General features: G+C 38.0%; 3 protein-coding genes across 14 annotated transcripts in view; 1 reads left to right on the top strand and 2 right to left on the bottom strand.

Annotated features, from left to right (window-relative positions):
• LRP2BP (LRP2 binding protein) overlaps window positions 1-3,105 on the bottom strand; it is a 39,068-nt gene extending 35,963 nt beyond the window's left edge. For 3 of the 6 annotated variants that reach the window (XM_069095925.1, XM_069095911.1, XM_069095865.1), the window contains exon 1: window positions 2,592-2,730. In XM_069095925.1, the coding sequence (XP_068952026.1) occupies window positions 2,592-2,646 (55 nt within the window). In that variant the 5' untranslated portion in view covers window positions 2,647-2,730. Of the gene's footprint in view, window positions 1-2,482; window positions 2,731-2,942 lie in introns of those variants that run through there. The other 3 variants (XM_069095876.1, XM_069095885.1, XM_069095902.1) reach the window with 3 other exon arrangements.
• Window positions 2,623-7,975, top strand: ANKRD37 (ankyrin repeat domain 37). Of its 5 annotated transcripts, none has more exons than XM_069095966.1 (6): window positions 2,744-2,761; window positions 3,531-3,571; window positions 3,670-3,822; window positions 4,864-4,955; window positions 5,876-6,096; window positions 7,102-7,975. In XM_069095966.1, exons 2-6 carry the CDS (start codon window positions 3,545-3,547, stop codon window positions 7,113-7,115), a joined length of 507 nt encoding a protein of 168 aa, XP_068952067.1. In that variant the 5' UTR covers window positions 2,744-2,761; window positions 3,531-3,544; the 3' UTR covers window positions 7,116-7,975. The 5 variants fall into 5 exon arrangements, with proteins under 5 accessions (XP_068952039.1, XP_068952067.1, XP_068952065.1 ...); XM_069095964.1 differs by lacking the exon at window positions 2,744-2,761 and adding an exon at window positions 3,234-3,250; XM_069095959.1 differs by lacking the exon at window positions 2,744-2,761 and adding an exon at window positions 3,262-3,279.
• The window catches only part of UFSP2 (UFM1 specific peptidase 2), a 31,511-nt gene continuing 11,798 nt past the window's right edge, over window positions 5,592-25,304 (bottom strand). For 2 of the 3 annotated variants that reach the window (XM_069095840.1, XM_069095832.1), the window contains exons 4-12: window positions 24,777-24,843; window positions 24,352-24,509; window positions 23,728-23,920; window positions 21,252-21,398; window positions 16,279-16,443; window positions 15,666-15,790; window positions 13,714-13,790; window positions 10,762-10,886; window positions 5,592-7,715 (exon numbers count right to left, since the gene is read on the bottom strand). In XM_069095840.1, the coding sequence (XP_068951941.1) occupies window positions 7,629-7,715; window positions 10,762-10,886; window positions 13,714-13,790; window positions 15,666-15,790; window positions 16,279-16,443; window positions 21,252-21,398; window positions 23,728-23,920; window positions 24,352-24,509; window positions 24,777-24,843 (1,144 nt within the window). In that variant the 3' untranslated portion in view covers window positions 5,592-7,628. Of the gene's footprint in view, window positions 7,716-10,761; window positions 10,887-13,713; window positions 13,791-15,199; window positions 15,474-15,665; window positions 15,791-16,278; window positions 16,444-21,251; window positions 21,399-23,727; window positions 23,921-24,351; window positions 24,510-24,776; window positions 24,844-25,304 lie in introns of those variants that run through there. The other variant, XM_069095849.1, reaches the window with a different exon arrangement.

Here is a 25,304-nt window from a genome sequence, read left to right as displayed (position 1 = left end):
GCACCAAAAAAGAGTAAGGCCACTCTGCTTAGGACTTAGAAGGCCAGGCTACTCTGAGATTTAAAGATAAGGGAAAGCAAACCCAACAATGGTTATGCTTTTCCCTCACATAGTAATTCTCCCACATTCTACAGTTAAAACTCATTCTCATCAATGTGGGACAAGAACTAATTGGTAGGAAAGAGTAGACCCAGGGAGACTACACTTATGTGACTATGACACCAGCTCTTTTAGATAATGAAATGTCAGATTGATAAACTAAACTGGAGGAAGAGGGGGCGGGGTGATATACTGAAAACCACATTGGACTAGGAGTCTGCAGGTCTGGATTTTAGGCCTGCCTCCTTTACGGTAAAATGTTGTGACCTTTGAGGCAGTAAAAGGTACTCAGGCGGCATGATAGAAAAAGTGCTGGACAGGGAGTCCCAAGATCTGAATTCAAATCCAGTTACTAGCTGTGTGACGCTGGGCAAATCACTTAATCTCTTTCTGCTTCAGTCTCCTCACCTGTAAAATGGGGATAATAACCCCTACCTCCTAGGGTTGTTGCAAGGTTAAAATGAGAATATTTGCAAAACACTGTGCAACCTTAAAATGCTATAAAAGGCTAGTGATAATCCTTAAGTTCCTGTTCTAAGATCCTGGTATTGGTTCTAAGGTCTAGCTCCATAGTATCATGGCCAGCTGGCCACCAGTCCCACTTCACTTCTACTTATATCTGGTACAATGGTAGTGGCAGAAGTTCATCTTGGTCTTTCTCAGACAAGAGTCTGGGAGCTAAGCCTCACCATAGACTTGATCTTGGCAGTTTTGCTAACACAGGTCTACCCAACGAGGACTGCCATCTCACAAAAGTATACTTACCCTAGCAAAGTCCCACAATAGTAATAGCACCCCACTCTCTAGGGACCACAAATAACTGAGCCAACTGAACCAATGCCCAGTATGCTAGTCAATGACCAACCCCCCCCCCCCATCTGGGGCAAAACACATGAAATGCACAAAATGGAAAGGGAGGAAGAGGTAGATCTTGAGCAGCTGCAGGGGAAACATCGATTTGTGTTCCTGTCTGACGGTCACAGAATCCATGTACATCCGATTACGTATTTACTATGTGCCAAGAACTGTGTTAAGGACTAGGAATACAAATAAAAAGCAAAGACAGTTTCTATATTTCAGGAGCTTATGTTGTGATGGGAAAAACAAAGGGTACAGGAAATAGTTTATGAATTGGCATATTATCTTTTAAAATTAATCTTTATTTTAAGCATGGTAAATTTTAGAATTTATTTCCTTACATATTGACTAGAGGGTATGAGAAGATTCACTGAAAGCCAAGAGGGTATGGCAACCTCTGGCCTAGAATGTCTATTTCATCCTCTGCCTTTTTGGATTACTGACCATTCTATAAAGCTGAACTCAAATGCTACTTCTAGAAAACCTTCCCTGATTCCCCTTCTAGTCAGCAATGACCAATTTCGCCACAGATCTCATCCGGCAATTTGCTGGTACCTTTTTAATCTATTTATCATGCATTAATGTTATGAGTCTGTTTCTTAACCCTAACTCCCTAATGTAAGCTCTAAGGCTGCAGAAAGCATGTTGGAATTGTAAACTATGGTCCCCCTATCTAGCGGAATTCTTTCAAACTTGCAGAGTCAGTCACAATTCTTCATGACCCTATTTGGGATTTCTTGGCAAAGATACTGGAGTGGTTTGCCATTTCCTTCTCCAGCTCACTTTACAGATGAGGAACTGAGGCAAATGGGGTTAAGTGACTTGCCCAGAGTTACACAGCTAGTGTCTGAGGTCAGATTTGAACTCAGGAAGGTGAGTCTCCCTGACTCCAGGTGTGGATAACTGAATGACTTCACCTTTCAACTAAACTGCTCTCTCCAGTTACCACTGATATCTCAATCACCAGTCCTCATCCTTCTTGACCTTTCTGCAGACTTTGACATTTATGATCATTTTCTTCTCCCTCATACTGTCTTTTCTTAGGTGATTGTGACATTGTTCTCTTCTGGTTCTGACCACTCCAAAGTCTTCTTTGCTGCTGCTTCTTCCAAACTACATCTGCTAACCATGGGTAAATCCCCAAAGTTCTGTCCTTTGCCATCTTCTCTTTTCCTCTAGACCATTTCGCTCGGTGATCTCATCAGTTCCCACTGAATCATCATTTCCAGGCAGATGATTCTCAGATCTAAGTATCCAGGCCTAACCTCTCTCCCAGGGAAACTAGATGGCACATCAGATAGAGTGCCCTGTCTTGAGTCAGGAGATTCCTTTTCCTAAGTTCAAATCTGGCCCCAGACACTTAACAGCTTTGTGTCCTTGGGCAAATCACTTCACCCTGTTTGCCCGTTTCCTTATCTGTAAAATGATCTGGCCAAGGAAATGGCAAACCACTCCAGTATCTTTGCCAAAACCCCAAATGGGGTCACAGGGTCAGATACAACTCAAATGAAAGGATAAAAAGTACCTGCTACATGCCAGGCATTGTGGAAAGAAGGCAAAAGATAGTCCCTGCCTAGAGAGCCTTCCAATCTAATAGGTGCACTATGCTGCCTGATTTCTAGGGTCCCTCCCACCTTGAAATCTTTGGATCCAATGATTAAGTAACTTCTCCACTTTAGCCTGCCTCATTCCTCCAGTTCATACGACGCAGTCCACAGTGGGGTACACTTGCAGATAGGTTATCCGCCTTGCTCGCCCGGGCTCCAGAAAGTGAATGCTCCAACATGGTCATCACGCAGTACAAGTGAGTGGAAACAGCTGGCTGGGGGGGCGGGGGTTAGGTTGGCCCAGGTCCGGTTCCCCGGATCCTTCTTGAATCTGGGGACCCGGGCCATGACGCGAACCCACCCACAGGAGGCATGGTCCTTGCCTCTCCCCGCCCACTCTTTGGGGAGCCCAGCCACCAGGAGGCCCCAGCCCCTCACCATTTCCTGCTTACGTGCAGGGAAGCAGGAACGCAAACCCACAGCGACCTCCACCCCCTCCCCAGGCCGGGAGAGCGACGTGCGGGGCCGCGCGGTACTTCAGGGGAGCCTCCGCCCCTGGGTCTCCCGCCCCAGCCCCCGCACGGCCCCTGAGGCCTCATCGCGCCTGCGCACCTCGCGGGGCTCCCCCTTCCAGACTTCCCCGCCCACTAGCTTCAGCCAATCAGTTGCCAGGACTTCCCCCCTGGTTTCTTCCCTCTCCACCCCCACGCCCAGGCCGGGGCTGGGCTCCACGTGGAGATGTTTGTGTACGTGCTTCCCTGACCCGAAGCCGGAGGTCTTCTGTGGGGCAGTGGGCGGGCAGGGGAAGAGGAGGAGGAGGGAGGAGAATGAGAGGATGGAAAGGAGGGAGGAGGAGAGAGAGAAAGGAGTGCCTGGAGGGAAAGGGAGGAGAAGCGAGAAGCTAGAGGAGAAAGAGGGAGAAAGGAATAAGCGGAGGGAGAGAGAGGGTCGGGAGGACGGGGCGGTCCTGGGCGTCACGCTGACCTCGGTGCTCCCGGCGGAGCCGCCTCTGCTTTCCGCCCGCAGGGGTTCCCGGGACGATGCTGCTGCTGGACTGCGGGGCCCAGGTGCGTCAGCGCGTGCGTGCTTGCGGGGCTGGGGGCGGAGGGCGTCCCGGGGGGCCGGGGCGCCTTACCCGTCTGATCTCCATCTCGCCTCTCCCCAGGTGGACAGCCGGACGTGTCTGCTGGAGCCGGGCAGCGCCGTGAACGCCCCTCGGGACGCCTGCGGTCAGTCTCCCGTGCACCTGGCCGCCCAGGCCGGACATGCCTTCTTCCTGCTCTGGCAGCTGCAGGCGGGAGCTGACCTCAATCAGCAGGTAACTAGGTGACCGCGGAGGGCTGGGCCGCGCCGACACCACAATGCCGTCTCTCCTTCTGCGTGTGTGCATTGCAGAGACAGCGGACTCGCGCTTCCTGAGAGTGCCTCGGGTCGTGCCGGCTCGCCCACCCTCCCTGGGTCCCCATTTCCCCATTGGGTAGATTAGAAGAGAGGGCCCGTTATAACAGAAGGCAAATCTCCGACACTGGACTTAGCCTTTCAGCATCCCAGAGAAGCTGATGGGCGGAGGAGGTTGAATTAAACGATCAGGTCCGCTCCACCTCTAAAATACCCCAGGTCCCCCTGACCCTGATCAGGGAACCCAAGCAGGAAGAGGCCTGGGAGGCCACTGAGATCCAGCTGAGGAGAACAGACTGGCCGGTGGGATTTGAACGTGGGCCCCCAGGCAGCCAGAGCAGGTGCTCTTTGTGGAAAGATTTTCTGAAGACTGCGTCAGCTTGGGACTCATTTCTACTGAAGTTCATAAAATTAAGTTACCCTTTGATCTTTTTAAAGTTGTAATTGCCCCGTAGGATGTCTACCTGGTGTCTCATTTGCTTCTCTTCTAACAAGAATGTAGAATGAATTTTTTTCTACTCTTAACCATGAAAACACTATCCATACTAGCAGTGTATATATGGAGATAGCCATATATACCCAAAAAGTGCCTGTGGGATAAAGTACTTTTGCACATATTTGGCAAAAGGCCAGTTGTGTCCAAATGTTATAAATCATGGTGTCAAAGTCAGCTAGGAAGAGGGACCACTAATCTGTACATGGTGCATACGTTGACTTAGTTTTAAAACGTAGTATTATTGTATTTTTGTTTTGTCAAATATTTCCCGGTTATATTTTAATCTGGTCCAGTTGCACTCAGGAATGTTTTGACATCTCTTATTATGGCAAGCAAACAGAAAGTACGGTTTTCATAACGCAAATCCTTTAGACTCACCTCATTGCCTTCCAGTGAGAAAGCTGCTGGGAGGAGAGGTTCTTGTATGGAGAATCTCAATTTCTTTCTCTTCCTGTTTTGAATCAGGATGCTTTTGGAGAAGCCCCAATACATAAAGCAGCTAAAATTGGGAGCTTGGAATGCCTCAGTCTGCTTGTAGCCAGTGATGCCCTAATTGAGTAAGTAATGAAACCATGGTACATGTCTGTATGCCACAGTTTCCACAGAGCCTTTATTTAAATTATTTCACATCATCCCTTTAACTCAGTAAAGCAGAAAATCAAATAACTGCTTCAATTTTGCCTTTTCTTTGGAAACACCAGGAATAGGAAAATAAGAGTCGGGGGTATACAGATTTCATTAGCTTTTAATGCTTTAGTAGTGACCTGCACAGAAATGTTAGACTTAATTTACATGTTAACTTGATGAAGTTCATCTGCTCATACTCCTGTCACTCTGACATTTTGAATCAATGCTCTACAATGCTCTTTTATGTTGATAACTATAGAAATGTTCTTTTGGCAGAGGAAAACCCATTTTATTTTAATTATGTTAGAAATCTCACTGCAAACTTGCTTGTGGCAGGAAACAGAGAGAGCCCTGTGTAGATAGTAATTTTCTCTTTAAAATGTTGGCCACTGGAGTTGAACATCTCTTCCTGCCCTATCTTCACCCCACCACTTTTTTCCTGGCAGTCAAATGAATTTGATAACAATAGCCTTTTTTGTGATCATAACAAATGTTAAGTGAGAACAAGAAAATTAAAAAAAAAAATAGAAAAAAAGAGATCCAAAGAGGACACAACAAGCAAAAAGGACTTTTTGTTATTTTCTTAAATTTTAATATACTTTTAATAACATTACAAATATTTTGAGTTTGTTTTACATACTACCATTTTTTCTTTCCTTTTTGGGTGGTGGAGGAAATTCATACATTGACAAAATTAGATGCCTTTTGAAATGTTTTTTACTTGAATGTTTTTGTTGATGGGCTTACTAAGCGTAGAATTTAAAAAAAGTCTTTTTTAAAAATTTAAATCTTAGTAATAGCAATTCATTTTTATTTAATTGTTCTCCCAATTTTGTGATTAAAACTGCAGCTTACGGAACAAGAACGGGCAGACTGCAGAAGACTTGGCATGGTCTTGTGGATTTCTGCAATGTGCCAAATTTCTTACAACAGTTAAACATACACAGAATATGAAATCAAGTGAACAATCCAACTGTTCATTCAACACTAACAACTGTGGTTTGCTGCCTAAAAATAAAAGAGCCTACGGAAATGTGGACAACTCAGATGGGAAGAAGCAACGCTCAGATGGTAGGTAGTATGTAGATGGTGACGATTTCTATATAAATTTTAGAGTTAAGCTTGTTATAATACTAAAACCTTATTCATATTTAATAATTGACTCAGGATCCATCTGTTTTTCATTTTGAACTATTAATATTGTATTCGCATTAGAATACTTTAGAAACTTTAAGCATTCAAGTGATTATTACCTCATTTTCACTTTCAAGTTGGCAGCTGTGAGACACAAGTTTGTATCTGCTAAAGGAGGAAAGTATTTGCAGAGCTGTTCCTGAAGTGGTTGAGTCTGTGGGTAAATAAGATGGTGTTCAACCCCACCCTCTCAGCAGTGCTGAGCCTAATGCCCCTGCCAAGACTCGCCCCAGGCATGTGCTTTTCACAAGGAACAGTTCAACTAAGGAGCAGAAAGGGAGATTAGAGATGGCACGTGTTGCCTTCCCCTTTTATTGACCTTGGGGTTTTTCTGACGTCACTGGCCCTCCCTGTCTCTCATCTCCCCTGCATTTTATGGGTTATTTCATGGTTACTATTAGGAAAGTACATGTTTTTAGAATTAATTTTTTTTAAACAAAGAATTGTATTCAGAAAAGTGTACTTTCAGCTATCTCCAGCAAAAGATTATAGTTTTTGTAGTCAAGGGACCCTTGCCCACTTCTCATAAATTGAATGCATAAATAATCTCATTTTTGGCTATTGTGCCATTTTTTAAAGATTGACTGTATTTAGATTCTGATAGTAACTAGTGGCTGTTTAGGGTAATAGTTATCTAAGTTTCATCAGTCTTAGAGTATTTTTCTTAACTACAAATTAGTAATAATTTCCAGAGGAAATGAAATCGAAATGTATTTGTAAGTAGTTATGCAAACATACTTAGAATTGTGTAGTGGTTTGTTATACATCACACAAACTAATATGTACCTGCAGCATTCAATATTTCCCTCACTGTAAAGGTGCCAGTGGAAAATGTCACAAAGCAAATAGCTTTTTCTTTTTTTTTTTTTTTTTAATAAATAGGCCTTTTGTGTTAAAATGGGAAGCTGCTTGCAAAGAAGTTTGGCGCACACCTTCAGATTGATGATCTCTTTTTGGGCCACAAGCTACCGGACTGATCTATAAAATGTTCTCATCTTCTTCTAAGAAGGAGCAAGAGACATTAAGACTTTCTTCTGAGTGAAGATCATTTAAGAATACATGTATTCACATAGATTTGGTATGCTGCATCTGGTTATATGTGTTTCAACTTTTTATATATCTTTAACTTAAGCTAAATACAAGTATTTTGTTAGGGTGTTTTTTAAAAAACCTTTTCTAAAGACTCCATGAAGAAAAATCAGTTTTAATCATTCTTCAGCTATTGTAGCATTAACACAGTTAACCTTGCACATAGTACCTGTGCCTGATGTTCTAACTAAACTGCTGCATTTGAAATTGCTACTATATACATTTGCCTTCCTTATGTTTTTATGTGACGTTTGTGTATTATTTTTACATAACTACCATGCACCCTACACTGTTACAAATATTGGTCCTACTTGGATTCTTCAAATAATCTTTGGTCTCTGAGGAAGGCAGAGATTATAGTAGGCATCCTTCTTCCAGAAATCTGAACCTTTCCATCCACAGTAACCCTAGATAAAAATATAAAGAGAATAAACCTGGTCATACACTCACAAGCTCCAGTACCGCCCTCTCCCATCCCCACACCCCTTCCCAATCCCAGGAAACATCCAAATGTTCATGGATACCGTCATCAACAAACATTACAAACGTCTATATGGGGTAATGGTTACCTAAATTTCATTAAAGTCTTAAGAGTATTTTTCTTCATTACAAAATAATTTCCAGAGGAAATAAAATATATTTGTAGACAGTTACCCAAACATTAAAATTTTATAGTGGTTTGTTATATGTCATACTAATATGTACTTAGAGACAATGTTTGCTATTTCCCTCACCCTTTTTCACTAGTACCATGACTTCAGTCACCTATTCCTTCCATCAGTAAACTAAGACTAGTATTTGCAGCAAAGAGTATTCCTCACAGACATGATTTCTATGCAGACAGGAAGGCACTAAGAAGAGTTTACTCACTTTTGTTGTATGTCTGCTGCCTGATTTTTTAAAAAAAGTCTCTTACTAGTTAATATTCATTATTTTTTATTCAGTTAAAATATTTTGTTCAGGAATAAAACCCCTCATTCTAGCTGGGTAGTACAGTAGGTTCTGGTCTTTCACTTGTAACAGTGGTCATCCCACAGAGCATGTGTGGGGACAAGCCTGCACCCAGAACCCTCTTTACATGCTAGGTGGATATTAAGTGTAAAACTGAAAGTGAGTAATGATCTCTCATTCCTTACTCTAATAGACATTTTAACCTTAAAACTAAAGTTGACAGTTTTTTTTGCAGAAATTAAATTAAAATCCTCTTTCTACACAAGGCAAGATAGATTTTAAATATTTATCTTTAACCCTACAACAAAATTTAATCATCTTTTTTCCAACATAGCTTATCTTTATGTTTGCCAAATAGTTTAAAGGGCTTATATTCTAGGTGTGTAAGCCTTTTTTGGGTATTGTCAATCTATGCAGGAATCCTGGTGGCTGACTGCAAAAACATGAGTGCCATGATCTCTTCTTCTTGGGTTGACTGCCATGCATCATGGACTCAGAAAAGTCCACATAAAGAGGAAAAAAAATGGTCTTGTAGATCCACTGGACCAGAACAACATGTCATTTTGAGATCACGCTTTGCCACTTGGCCGTGTGACCATGAACAAATAATTGCTCTGACCCCCATAAGGCTCTTCACAGAACAAAATGAGGCCGTATGTTCAAAGCACTGATAACACTGTAAAGCCACTAGAGAGATGCTAAATGTTATTCACTAATTTTTTTATTTTTGGAGGGGGGAAGGCAGGGTGGGGTTAAGTGACTTGCCCAAGGTCACATGGCTACTAAGTGTTAAGTGTCTGAGGCCGGATTTGAACTCAGGTTCTCCTGACTCCAGGGCCAGTGTTCTACTTGCTGTGCCACCTAGCCACCCCTGTTATTCACTATTAATATAATCTAGAACAGTCCTTTCCTAAAGGTCCCATGCAACAGGTGGCCTAGGTTGGTGCATCCTTGGTATTTTTTACATGTTTTAGTTGTGAATAGTTTAGTATATTTCATTTGTCCTCTGCATTTTTCTTCCCCTCTTAAATCATGCTGTTTTCTTAAATCATGTCTTTTCCCTCATCATACCCTCCCAAGTACTCACAGTACCCAGACAACCCCATAGCATATGACATAAACAGGGCCTTCCCATTAAGTTAGCTCTGGGTAAATCAGGGTACATTCCAGTTTCATATGCTCATTTCTTCTTTTCCCCTTCACCACTCTGCACTCAAAGATCCCAAAGAATGGATCTGGATGTGAAGGTAGAAGATAACATCCTGTTCTCTAACAATCACCATCCTGGGATCCCTGAAAAGAAGGGCACATCTCTGACCCAGCAGCGATGGGACTTGGCCTATACAAAAAAAGAAAAGCTGGGAAGCCAAATGTTGGAGGTGCCGTATCACCCCATTCTGGAAAACTGCCACACCATTATTCTATCTGGACACAGCACCACCCTACTGCCATTTCCAGCCACCACTAAAGATTTCCTTGACTGCATGATTTTTTTGAGAAGTAAGGCTCATGTGTGCTTCCTTCTTACCTCCTTAGTATAGGCACAAGATTACTATACAAGCACTTCTTTGGAGAGGCTCTGGCCACCAAAGGAACTGAAATGAGTAAGAGACTGGGGGAGGAACACTGAGATCCAGCAGCCTCCGGCTCTTAATCCTGTAATATCTGCAGCATGCTAATTCTTAGTTCTTCAGAGGCTGTTTTATTCCACATCTGTGGCCATAAAGCAACACCAGCTGACTTGACTGCTGGTACCAAAAAGATGGGCCTTTGCTTTCAAGGGAAATCAAGTCTTAGGGTCATAAGGGAGCTTGGCAGTTTGCCAAAGCCAACCCTGCCTGCATTCCTCTTTCCTGTTCAGTTCTGGGCCTGATCTGTTGTCTGTCTATATTGTCTGTGTCGGGTATAGAATACAGATGGATAAGCCCTAAAGTTGATACATTCAATAAATGAATGTTGTCATTGGGGCAAGACCTGATTGGGGCATATTCCTGAAAAATTCTAGCTGTTTTAATCTTCAAAATTTTTAAAGGGTAGAATTTAGTACCTTGCCAATCTTATCTATCACAACCCAAGAAATTGTTCATAAATGCCTAAATTTGTTTTTTAACTTAATTTTTTATATAAAACAAATTTTTGAAGCTGGTCATTCCCAGCAATAACATCAACAGCAGAAACATCATCAACTTTTAAAGCCCAGTTTTTCTTAAATAACTTGTTTTCTGGCTCTTGATTATCTGTAAGATTAAATTTACTTCTAAATAGATACTGAATTTCTACTTAATTTTGAAAAATGTTTTAAGTTATTTTCTCCTTTACTATCATTCCCTAATACCCAGCTCCCCAACCTCAAACAGACTCTCCCCTTGAAACAAAGTGGTACAGTTGTACTGACCACAAGTGACAGCACGTGCTTTGCTGTGCCTTTTAGTGAGGAGGAGGCTGCGCCCTGGCCATCTGACTTGGGATGCTTTAGAAATTGCTTTCATTTACAATACCTACCTTTTCCAAGATGACTTGCAGGTCCTCTGGGCCTGTGTAGTGAGGATCTAGAATCAGGTATTTTACCTGCCCTGTCATCTCATTCCATGCCACTCCTAGTATCGTATGAGCCAAGACCCCTCCACCTGTAGAAAAGGAAACATAGGATTTGAAATAAACTAAAAAACAAATCTTGCACTTTACATTCATGTGTGCTTTGTTTTCTGAGTTATCCAGAGTACTTTAAAGCACAGAATCTACAATTCAGACTACAGAAACATAGGGAGGCAAACTTAGAAATGATTTATTTTTTAAAATTCAGAGCTAACGATATTCTTCTATGTCTATCTTTAATTATTTTTGTTAACACAAAGAATTTAGATGTTGAATGGGTCTTAGGTCATCTTGCCCCACCCACAACTAGCTCAGAAAGCTTCCGCAACCTTTCTGACAAATAGTCAAGACCCTGCCTGAATGTATCACAACCCAAGAAATTGTTCATAAATGCCTAAATTTGTTTTTTAACTTAATTTTTTATATAAAACTAATTTTTGAATTTTGAATGTGTGTCGGTCTACTATAATGCCGCCTGTCCCACACTGAATGGCTCGGAGAGCTCGGTGGTCCTTTCTTAGGTTTAGCTAAAATGTATCTCCTTATAACGTTCATCTCTTGTTTTATAGTTTTGCCTTCTGAACTATCACAGAACAAGTCTAATGCTATGTAACATCTTAAATATTTAAAGACAGCTCTCATTTCCCCTTTGGTCTTCTCTGTGTATCTTTTTAATTGCAATTATTTTTCACACTGACATTTCTTTGCATTTCTTTTCTCTCTGCTCCATACAGCAATTATAGGAAAGAGGCTATTTTACTAGTTGAAACAGTGAAAGTATGAATGGATGGTAGAGGATTATCTTGCTTTCCACTCTGAATGTTGGGTAAGAAAGTTTTGGGAATTTACTGGCCTATGAGGATCCTATGGTTGAATTAAATAACCACTTATCTGCTTCACTACCAAAATACTATCCTTTCCAACTCTAATATGAACCCATTCAACACATCTACACTCCCCCTCCCAATTCTCATTCCCTTATAGGTGTTATCTTTCCCTATTAGAATAATAAAGATACAAATAAATTTAGTAAAGAAAGAAAGGAAGAAATGAAGAAAGAAAGAAAAATGTAAATAAATTCCTTGAGGACAGGGATCTTGCTTGCTTATATTTGCAGGCCCAAAGTCTTAGCACAGGGCTTGGGAGATGGTGAATACTTAACAAACAGTTATTCACTCATTCATATGTGTGTGTGTGTGTGTGTGTGTGAATATGTATGTACATAGACATGCATGCACATATATTTATGTATATTTTTGTGTACTTGTATGACTTTGAATGTATTTTTCCATGATATGAGGGAACTGTATATTTCCAGCTGGGCATCTAACAATATGTACATTTCTATGTCAGTTTCCATTTTATAAATGAAAAAACTAATAAATGGAGGTGTTAGGTGATCTGCTCAGTCTAACCTCTAGTAAAAATGTTAGGTAGGATGTGAAACAGTGCTCTCTGGGTTCAAGTTCAACATTCTATATACCAAGGCTGATGCCGCTCAATATGGGTTACTAAAAGTTGTGTTTACATTCCTGTATCGGGAATGGATTCTGATTTGCCTTCAAGATTCGTCTCAGGTATCACAATGTCCAAGATTTCCCCATGTTCTCTCCTTCCTCAAATTAGCATATTATAGTTATTTATACACATAAGCCTCCTCCCTCTTCTCCACACTCCAATAGAATGTAAGCTCCATGAAGGCAGGGATTGTTTTGTGTTTGTCTTGGTGTCCTCAGGATCTAGCATGATAACTTAGGCATTTAATAATATTGTGTGGGTAGGTGGGTGTTAGTTAGACTTGCATCATCTCATGTCTAAATTACTGTGACAGTTTCCTGCCTGATCTCCCTGCTAGAGGTCTCTTGTGATGCCATTACCCAAATGATTTTCCTCAAACACAGATCTGGCTGCATCAGTCCCCTATTCAGTCAGCTCCAGTGGGAATGTGTCATTTCCTCAGTTAGCTTTTAAAGCCCTTCACAACCCAATAGCCCCACAACAGTAGCCAGTCTGTCTTTCCAGCTTCTCTGAATATTTCTCCCTCTCCTGCACTCTGGCTACAGACTATCCTCCACTCTGGTACTCACACCCAACACATCATCTCCTATCTTCATGCCTTGGTACTGGCTATCCCCTGTGCTTGGAATACACTCCGTCATCCTCACATCATCCTTGTCTCCATCAAGATGCAGTTCAAGTACCACCTTCTACAGGAAGCCTTTTCTGATCCCTCTACCACTTGGCCCTCCCTCCTAAACTACATTATGTTTAACTACTTTGTATTTATTCACTTTATATTTATTCTGTAGGTCCTTATATACATGTAAGTATGCTGTCTTCCCCATTAGAATGTAAATTCCTGTACTTGTATCCCTGTGTGTAAGCACTTAATAAAAGCTTGTTGAACAATTGAACAGTTTGTCTATACTAAGATGGGATATTGAGAACTGAGGATAGCACTTCAGACAGGCTTTGGCCAGGGCAGAGGAGAGCAGAACAATCACTTCCCTTGTTCTGGGAACTATGACTTGCCCAACAGAACATTAGCTATTTTGACCACCAGCTCATACAAATGACTTGAACTCACTGAAGCCCTCTGCTACCAAACAGTGGGATGTTATCTCCTTTAAGCTGTCCTAGTCTCTGCAATCTAATTTGTGAACAGTGATACTTACAAGTTTATTCACTACCAGAGATAGAGTCTAAGCAGTCAGAAACTCTGGTGAGAATTTTCATGTAACTACCATAAGAAAGTGTTGCCCTCAAAAAAAAGTTTTATGGAGAATAATCATGTACCTTTATGTTAGATTAATATGCTTAATACTGACACAAACACCCCACAATCCCTAAACACCTTACCGATCATGACTGGAGTTCCTTCACTCTGGAAATGACTGGCAAGTTCCCTTCCCTGAGAAGCTAATTCAGACCCTTGGCTAGGAAAGAGACAGTTTTGCATGAGATTTCTTATTTGGATAATAAGCATTAAAGAACAATGTTTTAATAATTGATTTGTGAAAAAAAAAATCAAGTTGGCAAATCTATAAGCTATTTGGAAGAAGCTATGGTTAACATCTAAGAAAAACATCATCTGAAGTAATACTTTTTAGTTCTAAGTGAGAACAGTCACAGAAAGTAGAGTTTATGGCATCACCGAAAGGCTCAGTCAGAGTAGTTAAGTGATGAGCCAGAGGGCAATCATAATGGGCAGGGCCTGAAATCTAACCCAGGTACTCTGACTACACATCCAGAATGTTTTCCACTGCACCATGCTGCCTTTCATCAAATAAAGGACAAGGGAGAAATTCTAGGGCAGTATAAATACAGATGTGAAAATACTCTATCCACCTAATACATAACATTCTAGTGAAAGAGTGATATTTGGGAGAGGATACAGGCTGGTGCTAGCTAGTCAAGGATCAATTTACAAGTCAGCGTCAGCAAATAACTTTCTATTTCTCTTCCCATGAGGTTGAATCTTGAAATAGCCATGATGGATTATGAGAATTCTAGCTCATCTTGAGAGTGGTAGAGATTGAGTTTATCTGCTTAGCAAAGAAGTATTTAAAATATTTATATAATTAAAAATTCCTGATGGCATGTGTTGATGAAAAGAAAAGAAACTCTGGATTCTCTTCTTCAAGTATATGCAACAGACCAAGATTTTTATGAATGAGATTTGAGACCTTTGCTTATGGGCCCATGGGACTCACATCCCTGCTTTTGAGGTCCCCATTTTGAACCATGGATAGATTTTCTTTTGGTAACACAAGGCATGTTCTTTTGAAGGGGAGACATTTGGTATTTAAGATTGATGAGGATATAACCTTTGTTTTTTAACTTTAGCTATAAGCCATCTTAAAATGTTTAACAGTTTCTGTGAAAACATAATGTTTACAAGGAGGGATAAATTCCACAGATAGGATTAAAGGTTAAGCAGTGGAACAATAATAGAATTTGACAATAATGCAGTAATGCATTATAAACTGTAAAGTGAAGATGACCTTATAAGATCCTCTAACATCACAAAATGACACAGGGGAGGGCAATGTGACAAAGAACTTTCCTATATTTTAACACAGTGGTACTTCAAAGAATTTTCACATTCGAATCATTAGGAATGCTATTACTTATTTATCTGCATGAGTCATCTTGGCCAGTCTAAGTAGCAAACACAGTAAAATTGGAATATGAGGATTTATGGAATACTAAAATCAAGATATTTAATATCACCACCAGAAGCTGCCACCATGGTCAAAGAATCTAATGGAATGATGTGCAGTAATAATATGACATTTATAAGTATACATTTTTAAAAAATGCTATTATATCAAATAATAACACAAATATTTTTATTATCAATATATTTTAGCTACATTATAAAAGTATTTATGAATATTTTAACAAAATGAGCAGCAACTAAATATATATTTACATAATAGAATGAGTCATAGATCAGTGATGAATATTTTCCCTTTTAAGATTTTTTAGTGAATCTAGTTCTAAAAAGATGCCAAATTCTCTTATCACTCCACTCTGGGTTAACATTTTCCCAACTTCTCCCAAACGTAGGCCAAAAAGACAATCGTATTTCTCATAAGCACAAAATCCCATAAAACCTAATCAAAAGGAAATAGGAAGGATTAATCATAGAGAAAAGAGATTCAGAAAAAAAACGAAAAACAAAAAAAGGGGCAGGGAAAAGGAAACAAAAATTTAATCTTTCTACAGATTTAAGATAAATTGTAGCTCATACACTGTCCTTTAGAAAAAATACCACCATTATTGAATAATCAATGCAGCGTCCTTACCTGACAAACAGTATTTTTGAAGTTATCCCCATCAAATGGTTCAGAACTAGCTGTACCTCGATAGAACCAATCCACTGTCGTGACCCTACAAATGATGCTGGTTTGTCTCCCACATCAACAAGAGCCTTTATTGCATCAGATAGAAAAAATAATCACATATTAAAATAGTAGCTAGAATTTCTGTAACACTTAAAGGTTTACACAGCATTTCAGAAATTTTCATTCATTTTATCTTCAAAACTCCCTTGGGAGGTTAAGTACTATTATCACCCCCATTTTACGGATGAGAAAACTGAAGGAGACAGAAGTTTATGTGACTTGTGTGGGGTTGCATAGATGGGAAGTGTCTAATATTAGATCTGAACTCAGGTTTTTCTGACTTCACCTCTACCAGTCTACCCACTGCACCACTCAACTGCCTCTATGCTTAAAATTTAGGGCACTTGTTTCCTTTTCTTCCTCTTCTAATTTCTATTCTTCATTCTGAAAAGGTTATCAAGGATTAGATTTCTTCAAAAGAGAAATGAGTATCTACCACGAGGAAGTGGTATGAATTAATGCCAGGGTCCTCAGGGTACCTGAAATGTACAATTTGAAACCAGGGGCTCTGTACCTGCTGAATCTCCTGGTGGGTGGGAATGGACCTGTCGGTGTATCCTTGATGTCTGAACCAAGAGCAAACAGTTTGTAGAGACCGATAAGCACAGCCCCAACCGCTGTCATCTATCCGATCCTGCATGTAATGATGATAACAATACACACCCTGAACTAGGGAAATCTGTGCAGAAAAAAGGAAAAAAAGGACAAAATGCCATCTTCAGCACCACTACGTAAAGTACCATCTTCAAACTGAAAGTCATGATGTCCAAGACGAGCTGCAGCGCATTTCTAGACATTTTAGACATTTAGACAAATTAATAAGAAAGAGACAACATGGTCTCATCCAATTCTACCCTCACCTACTTTATAGACAAGGAGACTCAAGTCAAGAGTTGAAATCACTTGCTCACATGATGACTGCACATGTATCTATACTACACATGTAATCTATATCAAATTCCTTGCCTTCTTAGGGAGGGGAGAAGAAGGAGGGAACTCAAAAATTTTTTAAAATGTATGACAAAAATGTTTGTTTACATGTAGGTGAGAAAAAATAAAAATTAAATGTCGAAAGAAAGAAAGGAAGAAACCACTTACTCGAGGAAGCAGAGTTACTCAACGCCAAGCCCTGTAACAATAAGTCCAGTATTTCTCCACTGAACCACTGACTCCCAGCCCCTCTGCCTTGGGCAGGTTTCTCATGTGTAAAATGAAGTCAGTCTAGTTGAAACTTAAAGGTCCCTTCCATCTCTAAACCTACATTCTGTTGCCTAAACTCTTTTTTTCAAATTTGGACATTTTGTGTTTGACATGCTACTCAGAAATTGTTTTCTTCTCAAAGATGCTGTTGGTTATCACCTTTGGCAATTATATTTTTTACTTTACTTTTGATTTTGAGTTCCAAATTCTCTTTTCTACACACGAAGGCAAGCAATATACCCATCTTATATGTCAAGCCATGTAAAATATATTTCCATATATATTTTAAAATTACGTTTTATAAATTTAAATGCACTCAGTAACCATCTACATTTCAATTAACTTATTAATAATTAACAATTAATTTCATTGTAATATCATGACATTTTTTGTCAGCCTTCTCCTCTTCCTCCCTTCTTCCTCCCCCCATCTCTCATCAAAATTCTTTGTCCTTTTTGTTAATTTCTCCTCTTATATGGTCCTAGTTAGTGTGCACACCATTCTGATAGGTCTGCTTTTTTTTCTTTGTATTACATTGTATTTCAAAAAGATCTTCCCAGATTTTCTTTCATTCCCTTTTTTAAACATTTCCCCCCACCTAATAGTATTTTATTTTTTCAAGTTACAGGTAAAGATAGTTTTAACATTCATATTTATAAGATTTTGAGTTCCAAATATTTCTCCTTCCCTCCCTTCACTCTCTCCACCTCAAGACACCAATCAATCTGACACAGGCTATATACATATACAAATCATATTAAAACTATTTCCACATTAGTCATTTTGTGAAAGAAGAATCACTGTTGTGAGTGACCTTTTTTCTTAACAATTCCTTCCATATTCTCAATGTTAACTTTTTACCCATCACATGTAGTGTTTTCCAATCTATTTTTCTAACTTTTTTGTTGTACAGAATCTTAAATTTTAATGTAGTCAAGAACATCTACCTTGTTCCTAAAAATCCCTTCTATTGCTTGAACAGAAAAAAAAGTTCATCCATCTTTTACAATTCCAACTCTTCCTTTCCATCTGAGTTATAGTTCTTTTTAAGTCTCCAATCCAACTGCCATTCAAATACTATAAGATGTGTATCTCAATTTCTTTCTAATCACACTGCCAACTAAGTAATGAATGCTTCCCCCAGTTTTCATTTTCTATAGGTTAATCAGGCACCAATATTGCATATACTTTGGGATGCATCATGGAGCTATTCTGCTCCACCAATTTATTTTTCTTTTTGTCTGTCTGTTTTTTTTTTTTTGGCCAGTACCAGATGGTGATGATGATTGCTTATGTAAGTTTTAAAGTCAGGGAGTAAAAGACCACCCTTCATCAGCTTTTCTCTTCAGTGTCTCTCTTGATGACCCATATTAAAAAAAATCATTATTATTCATCTGGTTCTATAAAGAATTTGAGTGGTATTATATTAAATGTTGGGTGTTGAGCTTAGAAACACACAATTCTGTCTCTAACATTTAGCTGTCTTGTGACCCTTGGGTAAATCACTACTGTGTGTTGCAAGTAACTCTTTAGGTCTTTTGCCTACTAAATTATATATGGGTTGCTATCAGCACTGGTGAAGTTTCCACACAAGGAATTCATCACACTGACAAAATCAGATTCTTCATGTATTCACATGATGCATTAAAGTTCTAAATTAATTTTTGAAATATTGTCATTTTTATTAAATGATTAATACTCATTTATGAATACTGACTGTTCATGTAGTTATGCACGTCTTTATTTCGGTCATTATAGTTTATACTTATTCTTATACAAAAGTCTCACTTATGTCTAGGAAAGCTAATTCTCAAATACTTTATGTTTTAATTGTAAGTGGGAATGTTTTTAATTATTTCCTCTCTTTTTTAACTAGTAAAAAAGAATGCAGGTATTTTTGCATGTTACTCTTGTACTTTGAGAATTTGCAGAACTTACTGTCTCCATGAATGTTTTGGTTGTGGATTTGCTATTTATATTATCATGTTATCTGCAAGTAACTTTTTTCTAGGGTTAAGTACTTTGATATGTTTTCTTGTCTTACAGCAAATATATGATTTCCAATACTTTGTAAAAAAAAATATGGGGTGAAAGTCTGCATTCTTGCTTTGTACATGTGTTTAGTTGGAATGCTCCCAATACTTCTGGGTTGCATACTATGTTGGCTCTTAATTTCTGCTTTTTATATGTTAAGGAAAAAAGTCTCTGTATCTAATCTTATTACTTTGTTTTTTTAAAAAACAATCATGAATGAAGGTTGTACTTGTATTATTTTTATTAAGGCTTTTTCTGCATTGTAATAATTATATGTTTTTTTTTGGGGGGGGGTTTATTTGATTATGTTGCTAGTCTCAGTTCCATGACTGCCATAAACCTTGCTTGATTATGGTGAAAAATTTTCATAATGTACTTCCATAAACTATTGGTTAAAATGTTATATTTAGTATTTTGTACTTAGAATCTTTTGTGAAACTGGCCTACTGATTTCTTTTAGTCTTGTCTCTACCTAGTGTTAAAAATCAATACCATATTTGCCTCATAAAAGGTACTGAATAATGTTTCATCTTTCTCTATATTTATAATCTATTTTAAAAAAAAAGGATCATTTGCTCTGTGAATTCATCTGGAGCATGCCATTTATAGTTTACTGAACTTAAACATTTTGACACTTGGATATTTTATAAGAAATACCAAAGATTTTTTTCTTCCTACTCACTATTACTTTAACCATCTTCATTGCTTCTAAAGTATGTGAATTCCTAGATAACTGTCCTGATACCCTGCTAACCGCATTTCATGCATATGAAAATGCTGGTAATCAAAATCAAGAACAGCTACTAAAATTATAATTGAATTTTCTGAACAGGGTAAAGTTCATTATGGCCCCAAGGACTCTGTATTATTTTTTTCACTTCTGATTAATTTCTGGTAACACAAATATATTCAAAGTTAATTTTATATCTGGCATGGAATGAAATGCAAAGCCAGATTGAATTTAAACATTGAAATTAAATATTTCTGGAGGGTAAAGGAACTATAGAAATAAAAGAGAATATGCCTGTGCTGCTTTGTTGAGACTATAAGCAGCTATAGGGAAAAGGATATATACTTTGCTCTGTATAGCTCCCATCAAAAAAACCCTACATATGTGCTGGTGTTACTATTTAAAATTCAACACTGTCAACATTCTAGATCCCTTTTAAATTTTTTTTTTTTTAATTTTTAAACAATCGGGGTTAAGTAACTTGTTCAAGGTTACACGGCCAGTTATTTCTGGGTGTGGTGCTGAGTGTCTGAGCCTGGGATTCGATTTCCAGGTTGATCCCAACACTGGAGCCGGTACTCTTACTCGCTGAGCCACCTGGCCGCCCCTAAGCAATTGGGGTTAAGTAATTTGCTCAAGGTTACACGGCCAGGTGTTTCTGGGTGCTAAGTGTCTGAGCCCGGGATTAGATCTCCAGGTCTTCTCAACACTGGAGCCGGTGCTCTTACTTGCTGTGCTACCTGGCCGCCCCTCTAGATCCCTTTTAGTATAAGCATACATGGTACTCTACTTTATGATGATGCTAATATTTAATGATTTATTTTAGAGGATGTATAGATACCACAAAGGAGTTTATCTTTACAAAACTTGCTTTTATATATACATGCTCCCTTGAGAAGTGAAACTGAAAATGAATCAGTCTCTTTTCTTCAAAATCCCCTCCAAAGCATGGAATATATCACAGTTAACAATCAATAAGAAATTACCAATTACCTACTGTATGCACGAGTACTTTGTTGACTACAACATACAAGACACTGCCCTGGAAAGGGTTACAGTGCCCTTATGATACATGCACGAAATGATGAGCATAATATTGGGCAGAAAATAATCAAGTGCTCCAGTATATGGTCCAGATGAAAAGTGCTATGGAAAAACCATATGACAGAAGAGACTTTTAAATCATAACATCTCTTGAGGCTGTCCTCATTCAGCAAAAAATATTCTAGGGTTACGTCACAGATTTATGATTTCTCCTATATCCATCTCAGAAAACAGCACGGCATAGATAAGAATTCAAATAATAGCAAATGTGACTGAGAAAACTGTCTTTTTAAAAAAAATATCTTTTGGGGCTTGTATATTACTGCTAGCTGATACAGTGATAGAGTTTATGAATAGAAAATATTATAAAGGTTGATTTGTTTCAGATATTGACAGGATGCTATCATTTCATTAATGATCTTAAAAAAAGACAATCATTAAAATTTTAATAATCATTGTATTTCCATAAATTAACTTACCATACCAGACTCTGCTCCTAGTGGATTTAGATGACTATGTGGATTCCTTATATACCCATCTTTATATGGTTCATCTGGAAAGTGATATGAATTAGCTCTTTTGAAGTAAGGTCTATCATGAGGTAGGTGGTACAGGTCATGCAATTCCTAAATAAAAGGAGATTAAATATTAAGAAACAGAGATACAGAGAAATCTTTAAATTTAATCCACTAAATAAAATGAAATCCAAAATAATATTGAATATGAAAAGTTGGTTATAAACTATTTAGAAAGATTTTAAAAATATGCATTCTTAAAACCACAAAAAATGTTTTAAATGAACACTATTTTTCTAAGTATTTCATAAATAAAATGAAAAAGGCTTTAAATAAGAATCATAATGTGACTTTAAAAGCACCCACACAGCAATTACATAACAGACATAAACTATAAAAAGAGGCTTCAAAAAAATTCTGAGAAAATGTTAAAATGATTGATGCGAAGAGATTAGATATTTTCCAATATATATTTTATTGGCATATTTTCGTAAGTAAAAAAAGAAACTTATCCTAAAACATTTAGGGATTTTAAGTTCAAAATTCAATGAAATCCAACAAATATTGAGTATTTACTGTGAATAAAAGAACTATTCCAGGGACAGGAGGAGAAACAAGGTCAAATTAATGCTTGGTTCATGCCCTTAGTGAGTTTATAAGTCATCCAAATATTATCTAGTTAAATGAGTTCTAAAAATTGTTACTAGGAGGCATTTAGAGATAATTTTAAAACTACTCATTTAAAATTAATTAGTGTAAATGAGCAAAGGATATGTCTAAAGAAGAAAAGCAACTATTAACAGCCATATGAAGTAATGCTTCAAATCATTAATAAGACAAGTACAAATTAAAACAACTCTGAGGCTTCATCTTCCACCCATCTGATTGGCAAAGACGGCAAAAAATGAAGATGGGAAATTGTTGGGGGAACTGTGGGATGACAGGTTCATTATGGCCACTGGTGGTAGAACTGTGAACTGTTCCAAATTCTGGAAAATAATTTCTAATTATAGTTTTAAAAAAATCACTAAAGTGTACAAACTTGCTAATATAATACTAGGCACATGCTCCAAGGAAGTAAAAGACTTCTGAAGGTCTAACACACACACACACACACACACTTACAGCAGCAGTTCTTGTGGTATCAAAGAACTGGAAATTACGTGGTTGAAAAAAATGTGTTATGTAAAGGTAACAGAATATTGTTGTTCTGTAAGAAAGTGGTTTTTTTTGTTTTTGCTTTTTAGAGGGGGGAAGGTGGAAGGTAGGGCAATTGGGGTTGACTTGCCCAAGGTCACACGGCTAGTTTTTTGTGTTAAGTGTCTGAGGCCAGATTTGAACTCAGGTCTTCCTGACTCCAGGGCTACTGCTCTATTCACTGTGCCACCTAGCCACCTCCAAGAAAGTCTTTTTAATATGGGCTGGATGAATACCAATTTTTTTTTTTAACTTAGAAAGGCACACAACTGAAGGAAAAAAAGGTGGGGATGGAGGAGAGTAATGTATATGGGACTAATCTGAAAAGCTTTAAAAAGATAAGTGAAACAGATTTGAAAGAAAAAGTTATTTTTAAGAGGCTGCCCTGTGGCAAGAAAATAAAAATCTGCTTTGTGTATATCCATTGGATCTTTTGTATACAAAGCATGTGGAAAGCTGACACAATAGTTCATTCTGAAAATCTGAGGCACTTGTAATTGCATCCATAGGCACATATGTAAAAGATATGTTCCAGCAGCCTGTACTAGGAAGTAGAATCCAAAAGTTAGAGACTGCACTGCCTAAGGTCTGAAAAGAGGAGAGAAGCACAGAGTCGGCTGAGCCCTTCTTCCCTGGGGCAGCCCATCAAACAGACAGCTGCTTCTGTTGCAAGACATGAGGAAGTTCCAGCCAGGCAAGACCATCTGGCAAAAAATACAAACTCAATTTCCTATCATTTCACAATTATATCTTCATTCTTTTAATACTCGAGTTATTTACTAAAATGCAAATACTTGTGGGAGGGTAATATCAACTAATAATCTAGTGTGCATTAGTAGAAATGGGATACAGTTTTGCCTAGGACCTTCCCTGAATTTTTTCTCTACTAGAAACTTACTAGAGGAATATGACTAGTGAAGACATCTGATAACATTATTACTTGACACTGTCATTTCTGTTTAGTTCACAAACTGGTAATGGCTTAGTAGATCATGATAAATATGAAAAAGTAAAATGACAATGAATTTGTTATTATGGATTTAGTACATCAATTTGTACTTTAGTTGAAAATTAGAAGAGCAGTGTTTTATGTATTAAATTATTTGATAGATTTCTATTAGTCTGGTCATTGTTTTTGAAATATTAACATAAATACAAATAGTTTCCATTTGTTACCTCTGTGTAGCCCTAATTAAATTATTACTTGCATCTGGTTCCCAAGACCTAATTAATAGGTTTTTACCTTTCTGTAAGATTGTAGCTGACCATCTGGAACTCCTGATGGATAAGAAATTGTTATAAGATTCTTTTGTCCTGGTAACAAAAAGTGCAGTGGTTCAGGGACTACTATAGATGTTCCCTTCATGTATTTCAAAATGCATTTCTCCATATCTGCTAGTTGATTGTGAATTGAATTTACTAGGCGACTTCGAACTCTGTCAAATGAAGAAAAATATTTAAATATGACAAAAGATACAGTAGCCATGATAAAAAAAAGCATAGCTCGCCTTAGGTGACATCAATATTTCTGACAGCCCAAATCTGAAAGCATTCATTGGACTTCCAGGAGCTATAAATAAGGTGTGGGCTAAATACAGTGACAAATGACCAAGTCAACTGATTTCTATTTACCTACAAATTTTAAAGCATCAATAACAGCAGTATTTCAAACAAAGTCACAATCAATGATAAAAATAGGAACGGATTTTTTTCTCTTAATCAAGGCTCCTGGGCTAGTCTCTGATCAAAGGTAAAATTAATATTTATTGCACTATTCTTGTTTTTTAAAACAACACATACGTGTCCGTGACTAATACAGGAAGTGGGGTGGGGTAATATGTTTATAAGAATGAGGCAAAAGACTTACATTCCCCATGATTCTTCTGGATCTGCAGATATAACAGTATCAACCGGCAAAGTCATGTTAACATAGTGGTGACCTCCACTTTCTCTTTCAATGATGGGAGCTACAACAGGTACAGAAGTTGACATTTCCAACATGAGATCTATATTTACTATCTGAAGCTACAAAGACAAACAATTACAATTAATTTTAGTAAAACCATCAAATATATGTCAGAGCACATTCATTTTTCATCTCCTTTCTATGGTGATAACTATCACATTTAAAGCTTTTGGTGTTAACACAAAAGCAAACCAAAATGAGCTAACTTTCTAATATGAATTCTTGTGAGCTAAAAGTACAAAACATGGGAGACATTAAAATATAAAACATCTTAATAAACAACTAAAATTTGTGTGATTCCCAATTAGTATGGGTGACAAGCTTACCTGTCCTTGTAACTTTTTATCTTTCTTTTTGGTGAATTTTCGCTTTGTATCCTCTTCTTGGTCAAATCTAAAATTTTAATATACAAAGAACTTTATGGCATTCATCGTTTAAAACTATTCCTGCTAAGTTTTAAAATATATTCCTTCCTGCATCAATTATCTTTGACAGGAGTCTGATACAAAAGATATACTAGGAGCTAACACAAATATGTAAGACTGGGGTCATTCTTTGGATTGATGGTCAAAGAATATGAACGACCAGCTCTTTTCAAAAGAAGGCTTGCAAACCATTAATGACCATGAGTTACTGCTTCCAAATCACTAATCATATGAAAAATACCAGTCAAAACTGCCGTGAATTTCAATTCACGCCCAGAAATTTGGCAACTATAACAAAAGATGGAAACAGTTAACACTGCAGGGGTTGCAGAAAGGCAAGAACAGTAATATGCTTTTGGTGGAGCTGTGAATTGGTCTAATCATTCTGGAAAGCAATTTGGAATTATGATTAATAAGTGATTAAACATT

Source organism: Petaurus breviceps, unplaced genomic scaffold, assembly GCF_028583685.1.
Source record: "Petaurus breviceps papuanus isolate PSGF00001 unplaced genomic scaffold, PetGlider_PUasm1.0 126, whole genome shotgun sequence".
NCBI classification, from domain to species: Eukaryota; Metazoa; Chordata; class Mammalia; order Diprotodontia; family Petauridae; genus Petaurus; species Petaurus breviceps.
The sequence above is the reverse complement of the archived record's forward strand: the minus strand, read 5'-3'. Positions and strand labels throughout refer to the sequence as shown.

What these genes read in the sequence shown, in the direction of transcription:
- ANKRD37 (XM_069095938.1), top strand. Translation starts at nt 2,732, where the DNA reads ATGCTCCAACATGGTCATCACGCAGTACAA. An exon ending in ATGGTCATCACGCAGTACAA is followed by an intron (nt 2,762 to 3,669) that starts GTGAGTGGAAAC and finishes GCCTCTCCCCAG; the next exon opens with GTGGACAGCCGGACGTGTCT. An exon ending in GCCAGTGATGCCCTAATTGA is followed by an intron (nt 4,956 to 5,875) that starts GTAAGTAATGAA and finishes TTAAAACTGCAG; the next exon opens with CTTACGGAACAAGAACGGGC.